Source organism: Colossoma macropomum, unplaced genomic scaffold (assembly GCF_904425465.1).
Source record: "Colossoma macropomum unplaced genomic scaffold, Colossoma_macropomum, whole genome shotgun sequence".
Lineage (NCBI taxonomy): Eukaryota > Metazoa > Chordata > Actinopteri > Characiformes > Serrasalmidae > Colossoma > Colossoma macropomum.
In genome coordinates, this window is record NW_023494795.1 from 9,827,004 (window position 1) to 9,846,191 (window position 19,188).

Below are 19,188 nucleotides of genomic sequence, written 5' to 3' on the forward strand. Positions count from 1 at the left end.
ACATTTTAAAAAGGTGCTACATAGTACCATCTACTCTCTTAAAAAAAGATGGTTCTTCAGGGGCTCTTTAAAGAACCATGAACACTCAAAGAACTCTCTGCATGATGAAAGGGTTCTTTGCATTCTGAAAGGTTCTCTTTGTGTTGTATATGGATCTATATAGCACCTTTTTAAAAAGGGTTCTATATAGCACCAGAAAGGGTTTTTCTATTGTGACAAGCTTCAAATAAATAGAACTATATATATACATAACTATACCAGAACCCTCTTCGGTGCTATATAGAACCTTTTCAAAAAGGTGTTATATAGGACCATCTACTCTTCACTGTCTACGATTCTTCAGGGGTTCTTAAGTAAAGAAAATGCCTCTGTATAGAACTGACTCAAAGAACCCTTTGCATGATTAAATGGTTCTTTGCACCATGAAAGCGTTCTTCAGATTGATGAAGAATGCCCTATAGATGGTTCTATATAGGACCTTTTTGAAAAGCGTTCTATATAGCACCAAAAAGGTTTTTGCTATTGTTTCGATATCAAGCTCGTTACAAGAGAAGAGCCTTTTTTTGGTGCTTTATAGAACCCTTTTCAAAAAGGTTCTGTATAGAACCATCTACAGCACATTCTCCATCAATCTGACGAACCGTTTGTTCAGCTGAGAGATTGGTATTGGGGTTCTACTCATCCCTGGCCTGAATGTGTTTATGTGAAGAACAGAATATGACTTTTCATCTAAAACATACAGTCGTATGCATAAGTTTTGGTGCCCCTGGTCAAGTTAGTGTGTTGTTTGATTGATTGGAGTTTTTAAACACCTCAGTGTCACTGCTGGACTGAGAATAGTCCACCAACCAAAAATATACAGCCAACAGCGTCCTGTGACCACTGATGAAGGACTAGAGGATGACCAACACAAACTGTGCAGCAGCAGATGAGCTATCGTCTCTGACCTTACATCTACAAAGTGGACTGACAAGGTAGGAGTGTCTAACAGAGTGGACAGTGAGTGGACACAGTGTTTAAAAACTCCAGCAGCACTGCTGTGTCTGATCCACTCGTACCAGTGCAACACACACTAACACACCACCACCATGTCAGTGTTACTGCAGTGCTGAGAATGATCCACCACTCAAACAGTACCTGCTCTGTGAGGGTCCACGGGGGTCCTGACCACTTAAGAACAGGGTAAAACGGTGGCTAACAAAGTATGCAGAGAAACAGATGGACTACAGTCTGTAACTGTAGAACTACAAAGTGCACCTATATAGTAAGTGGAGCTGATAAAATGGACAATGAGCGTAGAAACAAGGAGGTGGTCATTATGTTATGCCTGATCAGTGTATAAATAAATATATATAAGGGCTACTGGTCAGCCAAAATGGTTAAATGTTGAAGCAGACATTTAGTGAACATCAGAGCAGAAGCACATCATTTTAAAGGAGCGCTGCACTTTTTTTCAACCACAACATGAACAGTATGTGATAAGATCCAATCATTACTGAAGAACCCTTTAAAACAGCTACATACACATTTACCAATTTAAAGACTACTTCCACAGTGGCAGCTGTACACATGCACATACACAGAGCCCTAAAACCTTCTGCTTGCTTGACTGTATGTGCCCTGAGACGTGCTTACAACACATACTCAACAGTAATGTATGCATTTAACAAGAACAGAACAATTACTCCACAGTACATCTGCTCGTATAGTGTAGTGGGTAACACCGCTGCCCTCTGTTTGGCAAACTGGCATTCAATGACCAACCCGAACAAGCACACCACACTATACATAATAAGGTCTTTGGGCAAGACTTATAAGGCTGCTTTCACCTACCATAGTTTTAAAATTATATGTGGCTCTGAATTGCCAAATTCCAAAAAAAGGGAAACCTTAATGTGTAAAGCTGCAGTTTGAATCAGTGCAAGAGGATTAAATCAATAAGCCGACAACAACAAATATTTTTAGACTTTATTAAGAATTAAAAAATGATATGCAGGAATGTATACCATGTACAGCATAAAATACATGAGAGAAACCACATATTTAATTAATCTGATACAGAAACACAAAGGAACAAATCTTCATTCATGCAGTTTCAGTGCATCTTCCTTTGAAATTCTTCAGATCTCCGGGACCAGCAACCAGGATAGAAAACGCTGAAATGAGAGACACACAAAGACATGTCCCATCATGCAATTCTGACACAATTCCGGTGTACCTAAACGTACCCAGTGTACTCAGTGATTGCCTAAGCTTTGGCACAACAGCATGACAACTGAGGACTAGTTCCAACTGACATCATAGACTCTTAGAGATGAACGTTGCTGAGTGGTTCTTGGCTTGGAGGTGCTATTCTAGGAATAATATTATATGGAAAAAAGTAAGTTAAAAGGTTCTTCAGAGAACCATCCAATGAAATGTTCTTTAGGGCAGTGGTTCTCAAACCACTCATTTTTGCTCTATCCTAACTCTTAACATACCTGCACCAGGTGTTTATTGTTATTAGCCTGGTTCAACTATGATGGAGCAAAAATGAGGACTGTCTGGGGGTCCACTGGTTTGGGAATAACTGTATAACAGGTATCACTCTGAAGAACCCTTTATTTTAACAGTGTACTAAAACTACACTAAACACTGCACATTTTAGTGGTGCAATATTTACTGCAGCACTGCTTTTTGCCTCTTTTTTGCTGCACTAGTAAGTTAATGATTACTGCTTTAAAGCTGTAATTCACAGACATATAAGATCAATAAATCAGCTTATTCAATTACTACACGAATCGAAGCCAAGTTGTGCAAAGATTAGTCATTATTGCTCATGCAGCATTATTCATGCAATTTGGCCCCTACAAACAGGGAGAGCAAGATTACAAGATTACCCCACCAACCCCCCCAACACACAGACACAAACACCCTGATCTTATCATCAGATACAAGTCAGGACAGGCTGACAAAAGATAATACAGTAACTGGTGGTGAAGTCACTGGTGCAAAATTCTCTCAGCTCAACTTACAGCAAGTATTACAACACTGTACACTGTAAAAAGTGGCTCATCGGATCTACTTATAAAAATTACTTAATGTAACGAGCAGTTGAACTAATTTTATTCAACTCAAAAAACTACATTGATTGAAAGAATCATTCGTTTAAAAGTATTTATTTAGGTTGAATAAAACTAGTTAATTTGCTTGTTGCCACAATAATTATTTTTTTTTTTTTAGGTAGATCTGACAAGCCTTATTCTGTGTTCTTATGCAGCACCTTTACTTTATCCCAAAACAAATATTACAAAACAAGAACATCAACATAAAGGTAAAAAAAAAAAGTTCAAAGTTAACCCTCCTCTGCCCTGCCATGCTGTGTATGACTCTAAATGTCTCCTTATGTTGTGATGAATTCATTTCTCTTGTAACTCAAGCTGAGCCTTATTTGCAGAAAGAAAAAAAAGCATAATTTATGTTTTTGCCACATTTTTGTCACATTTGAACACCTGTTAATACAGAATGTGCAAAATGGTAAAACATTAGCTTTTAATGGTCTTAACAACAAATCATTACAAAAAAGGTAAAGTAACTTGGGCTACGTTCACATTACCAGGTTTAAATCCGATTTTTTGCTTTAATGTGACTCAGATCTGATGTTTTCAGAGCTGTGTGGACACACAAATCTGATCTTTTCAAATCTGACCTAAGCCACTGTCATATGTGGTCCTAGATTGGATACGTATCCGATTTGTGGCCATGTGACCTTAATGTGACGCTCAGATCGAATTCATGTGCTTTTTCTCCACTGCACATGCGCCATCATTCAGCGTTACCATGGCAGCGGTGCTGAACAGAAGTTAAGGCCTGGAAACGGAGGAAAAGCAACACGTCTCACCTTTTTCTCCTTCGTCTCGCTCTAATAATGAAGCTGAGAGCTGATCAGAGTTAATTATCTTCAGCGAAGCTCGTTCTGCTCGTTAGTTTGTGCTGATGATGCTCGTGATTCATTCACGTGATGTTACTGAGTAGGATGTGCTCATGAGGGTCATTTCAGGACGCCGGTTCGTTCACATTAATGACAGATTTGAATCACTTACCTAAACGAGTGTGAACCATTGTGTCAGAGATCGGACTTGAGCAAAAAATCGGATTTGAGCAACGAGGCTTGTAATGTGAATGTAGCCCAAATGTTCTCTGAAGGGTTTAAATCTGGACCTAAACCATCAGTAAAAACCATAATTTTTACAGACTTGGCCCATTTTTTTGCATGAGAATGTATATCATCACTGTCAGAACAAAACTTATTTTCTCCATTTTTTAAATAATTTGAAAATGCCATTTCTGACGGGTTAAAGTTTCGTGGCGAATGGACTTGTAGAAATGCTCCAAAATTCTTTAGAAAAACAAATTTTGTTCTATTATCTTCAATTCAAAGTTAAGAGCATTCTTTCCACCTCCTGTTAGCATTTTGGAGATTAGAGGTTTTCTCATAGAGAAACACTCCTGTCACTACTGGAACACAGTATTTTTAGTTTTAGTCTGTAGGTGGAGCCTTATTTTAGCCACACCCCTGCATTTTAGAGCAGGAAGTGAGGCTGCATCCCTGTCCCTCATGGCCACATAGTAAGCAGTTAAATCCCACTGTTTTGAAGTAAATGTGTCCCAAAATTTGAAAATCAGTGTGTAACATTAAGAACTGTCACTACTGAAGCATATTTTCTGTAATTAAGTCAACTTTTCCAAGTTTTAATGAAAAATATTATGAGTTTTTATGTGTACAACTGTTCAAAGCTGTGTTTGCTAGTCATGTACTGGCAGTTTTGAGTTCTGCTCAAAATTAGCTAAAATTGTCACTACTGAAACGGTCACTACTGAAACATTTGATTTTTCGGTAATGTTATGGTTATTTTGATAGTGACAAAATGGAGTGTTCAATCTTCTGTTTTAATAAAGATTATGAAGATAACAAAGAAAAAGGGTTTTAGTATAAAGTGCAAGTTAGTTAAAAGTGTGAAATGAGGTTTGAACTCTGACTTTGAACCAGTTTGGTAAAATGATCCATATAAAACAGAACAAGACTAATTATACTTACCTATAAGTTCTAATATGTAAGTTAATATACAAAACTCCCATGTATTTTTAGTGCAGTATTTTGGTCTGAGCTGTAAGAATATATCTGTAGTAGATTTGAGTGGAGAGCATCGTGTTTTGTAGATCTAAAAACTGACATGAAATTGCTGAAATGAGTCACAGTGTGACTTCTAGGACTTTCCATATGACTTTTATGACTTTCAGTTTTACTTCTAGACGCCTGTCATGTGAACAAATTGTGAAACAGCTGGGTTGCTAGCCACTGGTCTGCGTGTCCATGTTGCAAACTCACCTCTTCATGGTTTTACTCTTCTGTTGCAACAGGAACTTCACTGTTCTTCAAGGGTGTTAAGTCTTTAGGAAGATGAAATAAGCACACAGAACAGTTTAAAAAATAAGAATCAAGCTAAAATGGTAGTTTTTCAGGGAGACTGAATCAGTCGTTATAAGCTTACCTTCAAAGTCAGCAAAGATGATGAGGTCATCATTTTTTAGGTAGTTCCGTCGGCGTAAGTCAAAGTGTTTGATGAAATTCCTCCAACCTCTGGATTCACCTCTGTAGCACTGGCAGGTGGGGTCATAGGTCCCAACCTTTGTTGGATTGTCCCAAAGCAAATTCCCATCAGTAGCTGAGAGAAGAAAAATTGGTTAACAAGCTCTGGACATGATTTCTATAGATGACAACAGTCTCGTCACACCCTACATAAAATAATAAACCAAATAATACACATTCACCCTTTAGACCTACGTAACTTACAGGGGCATAATGATACATATGTTTTCATATTTGATATGATTTACTTTGAGTTTTTATATGTAGAACATGTTTTGATTCTACAGACCTCTAACTCTATATCACACAGATCCCTCCAAACGGCAACCCTTAAGATTTATCAGCAGCTTCAGATAAAATCCTGGTTACTTGAGTGTGAGGGTGTACATAGCATGTGATACAGTTTCAAATTTTGATCCGATTTTTTTTTTTATATTGTACCGAATAACTTACATGTGCATTTTATAGCAGTTACCAAATAATTTGCAGCAGGTACTGAATAATCTGTCCTAGGATTAATAACTGATAAAAAAGCCTCAGGTTTAACATTTAACCCTTGTGTGGTGTTGATGTGTTTGTTACTCAGTGGTCTGGTGGACCCACCACATTATTTATTTAAATCAATACAGCCATAATAATTTATGTAAAAATACCAGATGTTTAAAGTATCATAAGTGTCCAGTGTAGGGTTCTCCTTTAGCAGCTGTAGCCAGTCAGCAGCCTGTCCATGTTGTCCACCCTCACACACACTAACAGCAGGCCATGTAGGAGGAGAACAGAGTGAAGGACACAGCACCTCCACACTTTTACTCCCCGCAGGTTCACCCAACACAACATGTGTAATATAAATGTGTGGGGGGTGAACAGAGTGAAGACACTGAAAATGGGTTATTTTATATGTTCTTCACAGAAAATGAGCAAAGGCCAAGAATCTGAGGGTGAAATAATAATAAATCACATTTTTTTCTTTCTGTAAACATTGAAAATGGTGTCCCACAGACCTGAACACCACACAAAAGCTAAAGGTTATTGCCAGCCAAAGCAAAAACCTGTTGTAGTGTTATATTAGTTATTTCTTGCTTGCAGCTTATTGAAACAAGTGTGTTTCAATTTTTTCTGTCACTACCACAGTGGTACTCTTAAGCAACAAAGAAAACTTTTTATTATGGTATGAATTTGATGAAGATTTACTGCAGTACACACAGTCTTCTTGTGTGGGGAATAAAAAAAAAATCATTTTTACCATGTTTTTGCTGTTGATATCAAAACCAAAAATCTAAATAAATCAGAAGTGCACAATTAACCTCTCAGTAGAAAATCTAAATTAAATGTAAATGTAATTTATTCTATATCTTACTATGTAATTAATGATGTATTTATGTTAATATTTAAAAAAAATACAGCAAATGACAAAAATAACCACATCTCAGGATAAAGGGGCCAAAGAATGAGCTCAAGGGGCCTCAGAGATAAGCGAAAGCTATACCTGTTGTAAGGTCTGTGGTGAGACTTCGAGCGGAGGACATCCTCAGTTTGATGTCTGGATCCTGGTCCATTACTACTAAAGTAGCCTGGCGGTCCACAGCTGGCCACTGCATGACCACATCATTCTCCCCACTGGCCAGATGGAAGTAGAGGCCAGTGTAGTTGCCGGTGTAATCAGTGTGGCTTGAAAGAGGGTACACGCGGACACCAAACGCATAGCCTTCAGGGCTGTAGAAGCGCGGGCTGTCCAAGAAAGTGTCGTGATTTGCAGTCTCCATGATTTGAGAGAAGTTCTGGATGCGCCAGACAGCGGAGGGGCAGCGTGTCTCAGACAGGCTGATGTCGTCTATGAATATGCCCCCTCCGGAATTAGCAGGGTCCCCCTTCACTGCCTGAAAGGCATAACGGAATTTCACTCCAACTTCCAAAGGCACGTGAATAATCTTCCAGGACTTATCATCATCAGCTAAAGAAAGACAACACAGAGCTGATATCAAACATGTTTGGTGACACATATACACTGAATTTCCAGTTAGTTAAGTACAACTACACTCTCAGAAATAAAGGTAGTAAGCTGTCACTGGGGCAGTGCCCCTTTTGTCACTGGGGTGGGACCCTCAAGGGTCCATCTCAGTACCTTTAGTCAGGGAACATAACTGAACCATAATCCACTGAAATGATATGTTCTAAGCTGTACTGACTCCACACACCCCGTCTCGTCTCCAGGACTTTATTTTACTGTTCTGTTTTAAAACATTCGGTTATGAAAAGGTACAAATACGAACTTTTCACCTGGAAAAACTTATTTAAGGTTCACAATCTGACCTTAAAACCACTGTTGTACCTTTGAGGGCACATTTACACTGTTTGTACCTTGATGAACGAAAAATGTACCTGAACAGAACCTTTATTTCTTACAGTGTACATTCACACTGGCAGAAACAGCTACCATACAGGTTTGTAGGTGTAAAATTACTGACTGAAGCTCATCTGTTCCCGCACAATTTATCAGCACTCCTCTACCAGGTTTATCAATGGAAAGGGGACCACCGCAGGACCACCGCAGGACTACTCTCAGCACAGCAGTGATACTGACACAGAGTTGCAAATAAATCTTTTTGTGTCACATCTTTAAAAACACTTCTAAAACGAGTTTACAGGAAACTTTGATTTGCTTTGTTTCATTCAGTGGCTGTATTTTACATCATAAGAACGCAGAGTCAGACCGCACTGCCAAACGTAACAGGAACTTTTGCCAACAAAACTTTGATAAGATAAAAAGTAAACTTTAATTTCTTCATTTAAGCAATAGAACACAAGAGGGAGTGTGTTATCGCGAAATAACATCACGGCTGTGATTTGGTCGCTGTAGATCATCACAGTCGTGATGTTATTCGTGATAACACATGACCTCGAGTGTTTTATTGCTGTTATATAACAGTTAAATGAATAATGTAAGAAATTAATAAACTGGGCTGTGAACGTGGCGTTTAATATGTTTTAATGTTCGCAATTCCTTCACCAAATTATAGTTCCTTAATAAGCAGCTTGTTGCTACGTCAGAGTAATGAACTCCGCTCACTCGCTGCACAGCCAGCAGTTCGTTCTCCAGCTCCTCACACTAAATTCCCAAACTGTCATCACCACTGAGCAGCTTTTTTGTTTTTTATTGCGGCAGTTTTATGGCTCAGTCCAAGTTGGTCAGACTCTGAAGATCAGACTACACGTTTGGCGAATGGTATTGGGTTCATTTCTGGCTGATTCCAGGTTGTTCAGCTGTTCTTCTGTCACAGCTGCCGACTGAAAAGCTGCTCAGTGGTGATGACAGTTTGGGCATTTAGTGTTGTCTCATCTTCAGAGTCTGACTAAATCGGCTGTCGGTCAAATGTGACCTTAAAAGTGTCCATTTTCTGTTTGTGGCAAAGTAAGAAGTAAAAACGTTCAAATGTCTTGAGCGTCTCCTACAGCTGTCAAAGTCATTGCTTAGCAACAGCGTCTCAGCAGAGTGATACAGTGTTTGTGAAAAAAACGTGATGTTATGGCGAAATAACAGCACGGTTAGAACGCTGCTCAACCAATCAGCTCGCGTGGCCAGAACTAACTGTTGTATAATAGTCCACTAACACTTGCTGCCTTTCATTATGTTTAGTTGCTATAATCAGGCCAAAACAGAAACACCTGATCAGTCATATGACTTTTTATACACATTTATAGTATTTATTGTGTAAATTCCATCATAATCTATCATGCTTCTTTTTTAACTGACAAAAATGATCCACTTCAAGGATCAATACAAGCAGTCTTAGGATATTATTTGATATTTGCTGTTTCCATCAAGTCTTTTTTATTTGATACGGAAATCATAAACCTCTTCTGGACTCCAGCCATCCAGGACCAGAACTGAATACTGCTGGATTTGTGGACAACCAACACAAAGTGTGCATGGAAAAAGGCTATAGTTTGTCTGTAGCTGTGCGCCTACAGCCGTATGCAAACGTTTGGGACCCCCTGGTCAAATGACATGTTTTGTTGATTTTCTAAGTGAAAATAAGTTAATACATCCTCTACAGAGAACACATTTTAATTACTGTTAATTTGACATATTGGGGGGGAGAACATAAAATGTGTTCTGTGCGAAAGTTATGGCACAATTTATAGCTGATGTATTTCCAGTATGTTAAACTCAGCAAATAAAGAGAAATTTTGCTGTGATGTTATTTTCACTCAGAGAACCAACAAAACATGTTATTTGCTGGGAAGGAACTCGGATTTTGCATAAAACTGTACACGGTGGAACAACAGGGTAGGTGTTGCAAATAAAGTGGTCAGTAAGTTTCCACAGTGTTTAAAAATCCTAACACAGCCCTATGTGACCAACTAAAGGCTAACTAAAATTGACCGGATGGGTTGTGTAGCACATAGTAAGAGCTAAAGTGAGAACATGATATGATCATGATATTTCTACCTCTTCACATACTGGCTACTTTAGAGCTGAAAGATGGGAGGTGAAATAGGCTGTAAACATAAGCTGAGGAAATAGACTATTTCATTTGTCTGTTCATCTAAAGGATCGACTGCCTTTCTTGGTGTAAATTTCAAGCCACTTTCATGTCATCTACTGTCAGTGTTTGTGGTCTCAATTTGGGTTTAATTTAATACTGTAATAGCAAAATTCTGAGTGGTGCGCTGTGACACACAGAGGAATCAAACATTGCTCAGAGTTGCTGAGCCTTATCATGCATATCACCACCGGTGTGAGCACCTTCATTAAAAATCTGTGTCACTGCAGCTAAGAACGGTCCACCACCCAATAATATGGTCAGTGGTGGTCCTAAGATGGTCCCTTTCTGTGGATGGGCCTGGTAGAGGAGAGCTGATAAACACACAAAAGACTGGCAACTCAGTGAGCATAGATAAAACATCATGCTGGTCATTTTATGAGTGAATCATAAAGCAAAGTCATATGTATGTATATCATGTGTGCTACATAAGTACCCCAAATTGTGTGCACTTTCTTTGGTTTGCGCACTGTCCCTGTTCCATCGTCCATCTTGACCCAGATGACCAGCCTGTCTTTTGAGCTGCCAGTCATTTTGTAGAAGAACTGAAGACACTGAAGCTTCCTTTTAGGGTAAAGTAGCCGGGACTCCAGCATGGCAGACTCTCCTGCCGTTCCAGCCGCAGTGTCAAAGTGCATGGTGTATCCTGCATCTGGAAACAGAAGATGTGAGCTAATGTTAGTAAAAACCAACAAGGACCAAGCACTGGAAATTCATATGATAGCCGGTGATGAGTACTGACCCCTACACCGTCCTATAAGAGTGTGGTCTTCAGAGCCAGGGGTGCTCTCTGTGTGGACCCAGTCTCCATCATCTCCAGAACCCTGGATCATGCCGCATATATTGATGTATTCAAAAGTGCACTGGTCCAGCAAGGTCAGGGTGGAAGCTGAAAAAAAAATATTTTCATATATACAGATCAGGCATAACATTCTGACCACCTCCTTGTTTCTACACATATTGTCCATTTTTCAGCTCCACTTACTATATAGGTGCACTTTGTAGTTCTACAGTTACAGACTGTAGTCCATCTGTTTCTCTGCATACTTTGTTAGCCCCCTTTTACCCTGTTCTTCAGTGGTCAGGACCCCCATGGACCCTCACAGAGCAGGTACTATTTGGATGGTGGATCATTCTCAGTACTGCAGTAACACTGACGTGGTGGTGGTGTGTTAGTGTGTGTTGTGCTGGTCTGAGTGGATCAGACACAGCAGTGCTGCTGGAGTTTTTAAACACCTCAGTGTCACTGCTGGACTGAGAATAGTCCACCAACCAAAAATATCCAGCCAACAGTGTCCTGTGGGCAGCGTCCTGTGACCACTGATGAAGGACTAGAGGATGACCAACACAAACTGTGCAGCAGCAGATGAGCTATCCTCTCTGACTTTACATCTACAAGGTGGACTGACAAGGTAGGAGTGTCTAATAGAGTGGACAGTGAGTGGACACAGTGTTTTTAAAACTCCAGCAGCGCTGCTGTGTATGATCCACTCAGACCAGTGCAACGCACACTAAATACCACCGCCACGTCAGTGTTACTGCAGTGCTGAGAATGATCCACTGTTTTTCAATACGTTAAATTCAGCAAATAAAGTGGAATTGCAGAAAAATGCCATATTTAAGATTTCAATAAGTACAGTATGTGCACTTATTTTCATGTAGAAAATCAACAAAATACAATATACAGTCTGTCTTGTACCATATACAGCAAATAGTAACATGTTGGGATTGTAATTAGATTGGGGTGCCAAACTTTTGAATCCATTGCAGTTATTTGAGTGGACAGCAGTTTTTTCGTTTTCACAGTCGTATGTTCACATTAACCGTAACCCTATCTGGACTAAGCGGTGAATGATGATGAATGAATGTTCACATTACAGGAAACCGAATGCAAACTGACCATGTTTTGGTCTGTTGGGTTTAGACAAATAGATGTAAATAAACAGACTGCAGAAAACACTTTAATTAGAGATATTGTGGGTCTTATGAAAAAAACAGAAGTTTTAACTTCTGACTGATGCTATAACACTAATTAGAATTAAGTATATACATATTTACGTATATATATATATATATATATATTCATAATTGAGTATTTTCCCACTTCAGGCATTTGGAAAGTTATTTTTAAAGTACTTAGTATTCTTTACTTTTGGTAGTGGAAATAATAATCATCACTTACAGCAGTTATACATTTTATTCAGTCTCACGATGTCCTGTTCACTGAAGTCCAGGTACTGCCCGATGATGTTGAAGAACTCTGGGATGTTGGTGGTGATGGTGGGGATGTTGGGGTCTTTGTTGAAGGCAAACGGCCTGTAGTGCATGACTGACTCGTAGTCATATGCAGTGTTCATATCAGTCACAAAACTGTCATCGTATTTGTTGAAGTTGTGCTGCAGGCCTGAAAACGCAGACACGGCACGGCTGTAGTTGATGCAATATTATTTACATTTAAAAACCACTGCAGAGTAGTGGCTCTGTGTGCCCTGCAGCCATATTATTCAAAAGGAAATTCCACTTTTTAATGTCTTCATAATTCAGTTGTTCAGATGTGAACGGAATCATTCAGAGTGGTTTGATGTGAAATGCTCTGTTCTAGAAAAATTTCAGTCAGAATTGTTCACAGTGGTGGTGATAGGAACCAGACATACGAAGAGTTTAATGCCTCTAAAAATCTAGATATCTATTACATTAAAAGTTAATGAATACACTGTCTGATGCTTGAGATATTGTTTTATGATAGTTTTGTGGGAAGTGTTGGGCCTAAACCGTCATTTTTAAAACACATTCATGGTGGAGAGGCACAAAAAGGTTGTTCCAAGGCAAACTAGTCCCCAAATATATATATATTACATATCGTTGCTGTCCAAAGAAAAACAAGTATCTCCAAAAAATGTATCGCAAAAAATGGAGATATATGTTTTTCATTGGACAGCGACGATATAAAATTGATTCACTGGTCATTTTAAACAGCAAATAAAATGGCCATACTTGCGTTGGGGATATTATGACCCCCTGGTTACTATCACCACCGTCTCTACAAAGCACCATTTCACATCAAACCACTCTGAAAGACTTTGTTTACACCTCAACAATTGAACTATACAATTATTATTTTGGAAAAATCAGTGGAATTGCCCTTGCCGTTAGCCTAATATGGAGACTAGCCAGCTTTCCCTGTGTACTGCATACAGCACCCCTCACTCAGCCAGCTGCTTAAGGAGATGCTGTAGTCAGCCTACAAGCCGTGAGGCTCCACAGCTAAAACTGATATTATATATATATATATATATATATATATATATATATATATACACACTGAAACTGTCAGTAATCTTAGTTATACCATCATATACATTTTAGCCCATATTGCTCACTACTAGCCCATATATGGGGCTGCATTTCAGTTTTGAATTTTAATGTAGTTGCTGAAGAATTTATAACATTCAAACTCAATAACAGGCCAGTTTCCCAGATCCAGTTAAAGATTAAGCCTAGACTAAAAAGAATTTCCAGTGTTAACAATTGGCACTGCAATTTAATCCAAGACTAGGCTTGATCCATGTCTGGCAAACCGGTCTGATAAGTCTTAATAACTGACCAGAAAGCCCAGGGTTCAAGAAGAGTTAAGTCTATGCTTAGGCTTAATCAGGGAAATAAGCCCTTTCATACGCAAAATCAGTGCTTAGGAGTTTACCATCAGTGACTTGGTCCAGCCAGATCTTCACATAGTCATCTCGATCCTGGCGCGACTGCATGTGGTAAAAGCCCAGCGCGTGCAGCAGCTCATGCTCAACTATAGCCTTATGGTCACAGCCTGACCCCAGCGAGAGCACCTGCCCACTGGGCTGCATCCCCACACTTGAAAAGCACCTAGACGCAATAGTAATGACAGGAACATTTAGTATAATGCAGTACAGTACACTCTCAGAAAATAAAGGTAGTAAACTGGGGCAGTGCCCCTCTTGTCACTGGGGTGGGACACTCAAGGGTACATCTCAGTACCTTTAGTAAGGGAACATAACTGTACCATAATCCACTGAAATGATATTTTCTAAGCTGTACTGACTCCACACACCCCGTCTCACCTCCAGGCTTTTATTTTATTGCTCTGTTTTAAAACATTCGGTTATGAAAAGGTACAAATACGAACTTTTCACCTGGAAAAACATATTTAAGGTGCACATTCGGACCTTAAAACCACTGCTGTACCTTTAAGGGTACATTTTTACTTTGTTTGTACCTTGATGAACGGAAAATGTACCTGTACAGAACCTTTATTTCTAACAGTGTATATAATGAATACAACACAATCATTACACTATACATCAGCACAATATGCAGCCTGTTCTGTGCTACATACAGTAAACAGCAACATTTGGGATGGCTGCGTGTAACATGTTAGAGCTGAAACACTTACCCGTCTCGTTTCTCAAATATGACGTACGCCTTTTCCCCTTCATAAGGCTTAAAGTCAACACAGGACTTGAGCCGATACACTTCAAAAGCTTGAAAGATCGTTCCTTTAGCATTCAGGTCTGGAGCAGTCGGACAGAAATAGAGCGTTAAAGTCTTATAGTAAATCATAGAAAACAATAAATAACCACAAACTCCTGTCATCTATCATATCAGGTGGTTTAGTTATAGATAGTACTGTGCAAAAGTCAGAGACCACTCTTCATTTTATTTCCAGTCAAAATGGCCATTAAATACCAGTTACGGAGATATTTCTGAGGAGTTCAGATATAAGATAATCCACTTGCATAAGAAAGCGGAAAGTCAAAGGAACTGAATGAAAAATAAAACTGGAATTCAAAAAAATGGGAAAATAAGACTCCTAACAAGACCTTGTAGACCACCACAGCGGTCCCCATCAGATAAACAGCACTTAAAGCTTTCATCTCTGAGAGAGAGGAGAAAATCAAGCTGCTTCAGATCTGAAAACATCCACAGGTGTTTCTGTCCATCCTTCCACCGTGAGAAGACGACTCAGCGCTGTGGGTCTGAAAGGATGTGTAGCTGTCAAGAAGAACCTCACTGAGAAAAGGAGACGGACACACCAAACAAAGAAGCTGAACAATGGACTGACCACCCCAGAGTCCAGACCTCAACACCACTGAATGTGTTTGTGATTATTTGGATCGTGAGAAGCAGAAACTGCAACCAACTTCTGAGACTGAACTTGTTAAAAATATCCCTGCAGATTTCTTGGGAAAACTGAAAGCAACCAAAAAGAATGGAAGCTGTATTAAAGGCAAAGAGTGAACACACTAATACTGAAACATGTGATATTACATTAAACTGTTAATTTTCTGTTACATAAATGTTTCTTTTTTTTCCTGAGGATGAAAAACGAATAACTTGCACTTAATGGCCATTTTGACTGGAAATGATGTAAATGAAGGGTGGTCTCTGACTTTTGCACTGTACTGTATGTCTCACCACAGAAGTAAATCATGTTAATATTATCCTGACCCACCAAGGCTGTCGGACAGAATGTAAGGGATAGGGAACGTCCATCTGTAAGCGGTGTTGATCAGAGCATTTCGTCCAGGCTGTTGACAATGAAAGGCACAGTCAATCATACACGTAACAAATTCTAAATACACTACAGCATGTTTCATTTATGTTTTGTAATAGATTGGCCTTGTATTCCAATATATTCCATTTTTATACTGGTACAAGATTTTAAAACGAAGTGGTGAGATAAATAAACTTAAGCACCCAGTGTACATTAAAAATAGCACATGTACTCACAGGAAGAACAATATCTCCCTCAATCAAGGGGGTCTTTGCACCTGTTAGCCAAAACAGAGACATTTTCATAAACCAATATTATTAAACCTCCCTAACATTTTGCCATAATCTTCAACCAACTGTGGTGCAGATGTTTCACATCTTTTTAACGTTTAAAACAAGGTTTACATTCAAGGAAAGTTGTATAAGCTCACCCAGGTTAATGAACGGATTATCATTCAGCTCATCTTCCACCTCTGTGAAAACAAACAGCTCAATGCATCTTATTTTCACCTCATATGTAGTTTATAAACAGGTGCACATACACTAGTGTTCAAACGTTTGGAATTGATGTTCAACAGTTTGAAATCATTGGGCCTCAATCACCAACCGTTCAATTTCTTATTAAAACCCCCATTTTGATGAAGATTCTGACTTTCACCAGTTTTCTTATTTGGTATTTGTTCTTAGGTAACAACAGAATCTACACACACTCAAGAGCACAAAGGTGCCAGCAATTCTGCGGTTCAAGAACACGTCGTGAATCAGACGTAGACTTTTTCTTGGACCTTTCTCAAGAACACATTTAAGGAAAAACTTGAGGCTCAATGATTTTCAGAATTATACGACCAACTTTGGCTGCAGATAAATGTATAAAAGGATTCTAATGCGCCCGTCCCGTTTAACTAGAGACTCAGAAGCTGTAAATAAAAAAAGAAAATGTGTTCAGAATGATAAATGAGTGTGTAAAATATCCTAAAATGATTAGCATTGAGGATTAAGCTATAATTAAACTGATAGCCAGAATTCATCATGAAAGTAGAGATCCAACCTCAAGACAGACAACACAAAAAAATGAAATGAAATAGATAATTATAGTATTTAATTTATCATCTTATTAACTTCTTGCTCACATGTTTAGTGGTGGGCTGGAAGTTAGGTAACCAGCCCTGAAGGTTGCCAGTTTGATCCCCTGAGCCGACAGTATGTGACTGAAGTGTCCTTGAGCAAAGTACCTAACCCCCAACTGCTCCCTGGGTGCTGCGGATAGGGGTGCCCACTGCTCCGGGCAAGTGTGCTCACTGCCCCCTAGTGTGTGTGTGTTCACTAGTGTGTATGTGGTGTTTCACTGCACGGATGGGTTAAAATGCGCAGGTGAAATTTCCCCGTTGTGGGACTAATAAGGGTCACTTAAGTTGAAATACTAGATAAAACATCTAAAAATACCTTTTGGTGAATAGATCATAATATTTAAATCCACAATGTAAGTTATTATTGTATAGAAAATTACAAAAAGTAAACATGACAAGACTTATAGATTTGAGCTCTGACTCACCGTGCACTCGAGATGATACTGGAATCTATAAATAAAAGTATTAAAGTATTTAATGTACTAAATGAGACAAAGCAATGCAGACATATGTATTTACTGCAAACATCAAAACAGAATAGAATTTGGTTGCTTACTGCAGAGGAGGCGGCCCCTCCGGCCAGCCCGGTGATGAAGAGAAGCCCAAGCAGGTGCATACTGAGTGTGCAGCAGGGAGAAGTTCTGCGCCGGCTTAAATGGTGTGGAGAAAGAACTTTGACCGTGTTTATGTTAGTTATGGCCCTCAGAGTGCTGAAAGGCCTTGAAGCGAGTCGGTGCAAAAAGTGGCATCATTTTATGACCCCAGAAACACGTGTTTCACCGAGTGCTTTAACATCAGCGCCGGGCTACCTTCACCACAGCGTGCGGCACAGCAGTGCCCCCGCCAACCACGACTGACATCAGACTTCACACATCAGGCTTCAACTTTATGCAGTTTGACCCAAATAAATAAATAAATAAAAAATACTGCATTTGCGGGTAGTTCCTTACAGACAGGTGCTAAAGTTCAGTAACAACAACAAAACAGAAACAAAGCAGAACAAATGAAAGCTGAGAGTATTACCTGAAATAAACAATAACATTTGATACAATTAAAAATACAAAAAGAAAGAAAGATTGCGATAATAAGCTTAATGAAAGAGTGACAGAAGTGTGGAATGCCACCACACTTCATTTATTTAATGTCCACTCAAAATGGCCATTAAGTATAAATTTATTCATTTTTTAGCTTCAGGAAGAGAAGCAGAAAACATATGTAACAGAAAATTACACAGAAGCCTCAACAACTAAGCAGAATGTGTCAAATCTTTGTCTTTATTCCAGCTTCCATTCTTTCCAGGAGACTCGCTTTCAGTTTCTCAAAGTAGTCTGCACATCCCCAAAGTTCAGTCTTAGAAGTTGGTTGCAGTTTCTGCTTCTCATGATCCAGTAATACCAAACACATTCAGTGGTGTTGAGGTCTGGACTCTGGGGTGGTCAGTCCATCGTTCAGCTTCTTTGTTTGGTGTGTCCGTCTCCTTTTCTCAGTGAGGTTCTTCTTGACAGCTACACATCCTTTCAGACCCACAGCGTTGAGTCGTCTTCTCACAGTGGAAGGATGGACAGAAACACCTGTGGATGTTTTCAGATCTGAAGCAGCTTGATTTTCTCCTCTCTCTCAGAGATGAAAGCTTTAAATGCTGTTTATCTGATGGGGGCAGTTTTGGGGTCTACCAGGTCTTCCACAGTTGTTAAGTCTGATTTTCTCTGAATCTTTTAATCACTTTTTGACCTCCAGATTTTTTCTTTTGACTTTCTTGTACCTTATGCAAGTGGATTGTTTTATATCTCATCAGAAGAAAACCCTGAAAAATGAATAACTTGTACTTAGAGGCCATTTTGAGTGGAAATTGAGTAAATGAAGGGTCTTTGACTTTTGAACAGCACTGTACATTTTCAAATGTTTCGTAAAAGTGAGCACTGAGCTTGACTGTCTGATAAAAGGTGGAATTGAGTTCCACAGTTTAGAACGTAACAAGAGTCTCTCCTCATTTTCTGTAGTAGATCTAAGATCTTGTGTGGGAATATAAACAGACAGACACTCTGTCAGGTACACAGATGCTTTAGAGCCTATTAGATCCTTAAAAACTAGTAAAAGAACTTTGAAGATACACATAACCAGTGTAGTTCTTCCAAAACAGGGGTGATTTGAGCTCTCTTCCTTTTTTTAGTTAGGATCTGTGCTGTTTCATTTGTAGAAGATGTATTACTTTCTCAGGAAGCCCAGAAAAATAGCATTGAAGTGGTAAAAAAAAGCTATATTTATTATTTTATTTTAATGTTTATCTCATGTGCAATGACCAACCATTCTGTCTTTTCTATATATCTACATTTACACATCCACTTATTTATTTTATCTCTTCTGA

General features: G+C 39.0%; 1 protein-coding gene across 1 annotated transcript; it reads right to left on the reverse strand.

The window, feature by feature from the left end:
* Positions 1-1,954: 1,954 nt before the first annotated feature.
* Positions 1,955-17,494, reverse strand: LOC118815335 (meprin A subunit alpha-like). The gene is made up of 14 exons (XM_036581374.1): positions 17,380-17,494; positions 17,249-17,273; positions 16,128-16,169; positions 15,934-15,974; positions 15,656-15,731; positions 14,597-14,714; positions 13,874-14,049; positions 12,356-12,577; positions 10,916-11,062; positions 10,610-10,825; positions 7,116-7,580; positions 5,532-5,705; positions 5,369-5,430; positions 1,955-2,156 (listed from the first exon to the last, which is right to left on the reverse strand). The coding sequence occupies exons 1-13, from the start codon at positions 17,437-17,439 to the stop codon at positions 5,381-5,383; spliced, it is 1,812 nt and encodes a 603-aa protein (XP_036437267.1). The 5' UTR covers positions 17,440-17,494; the 3' UTR covers positions 1,955-2,156; positions 5,369-5,380.
* Positions 17,495-19,188: the final 1,694 nt, after the last annotated feature.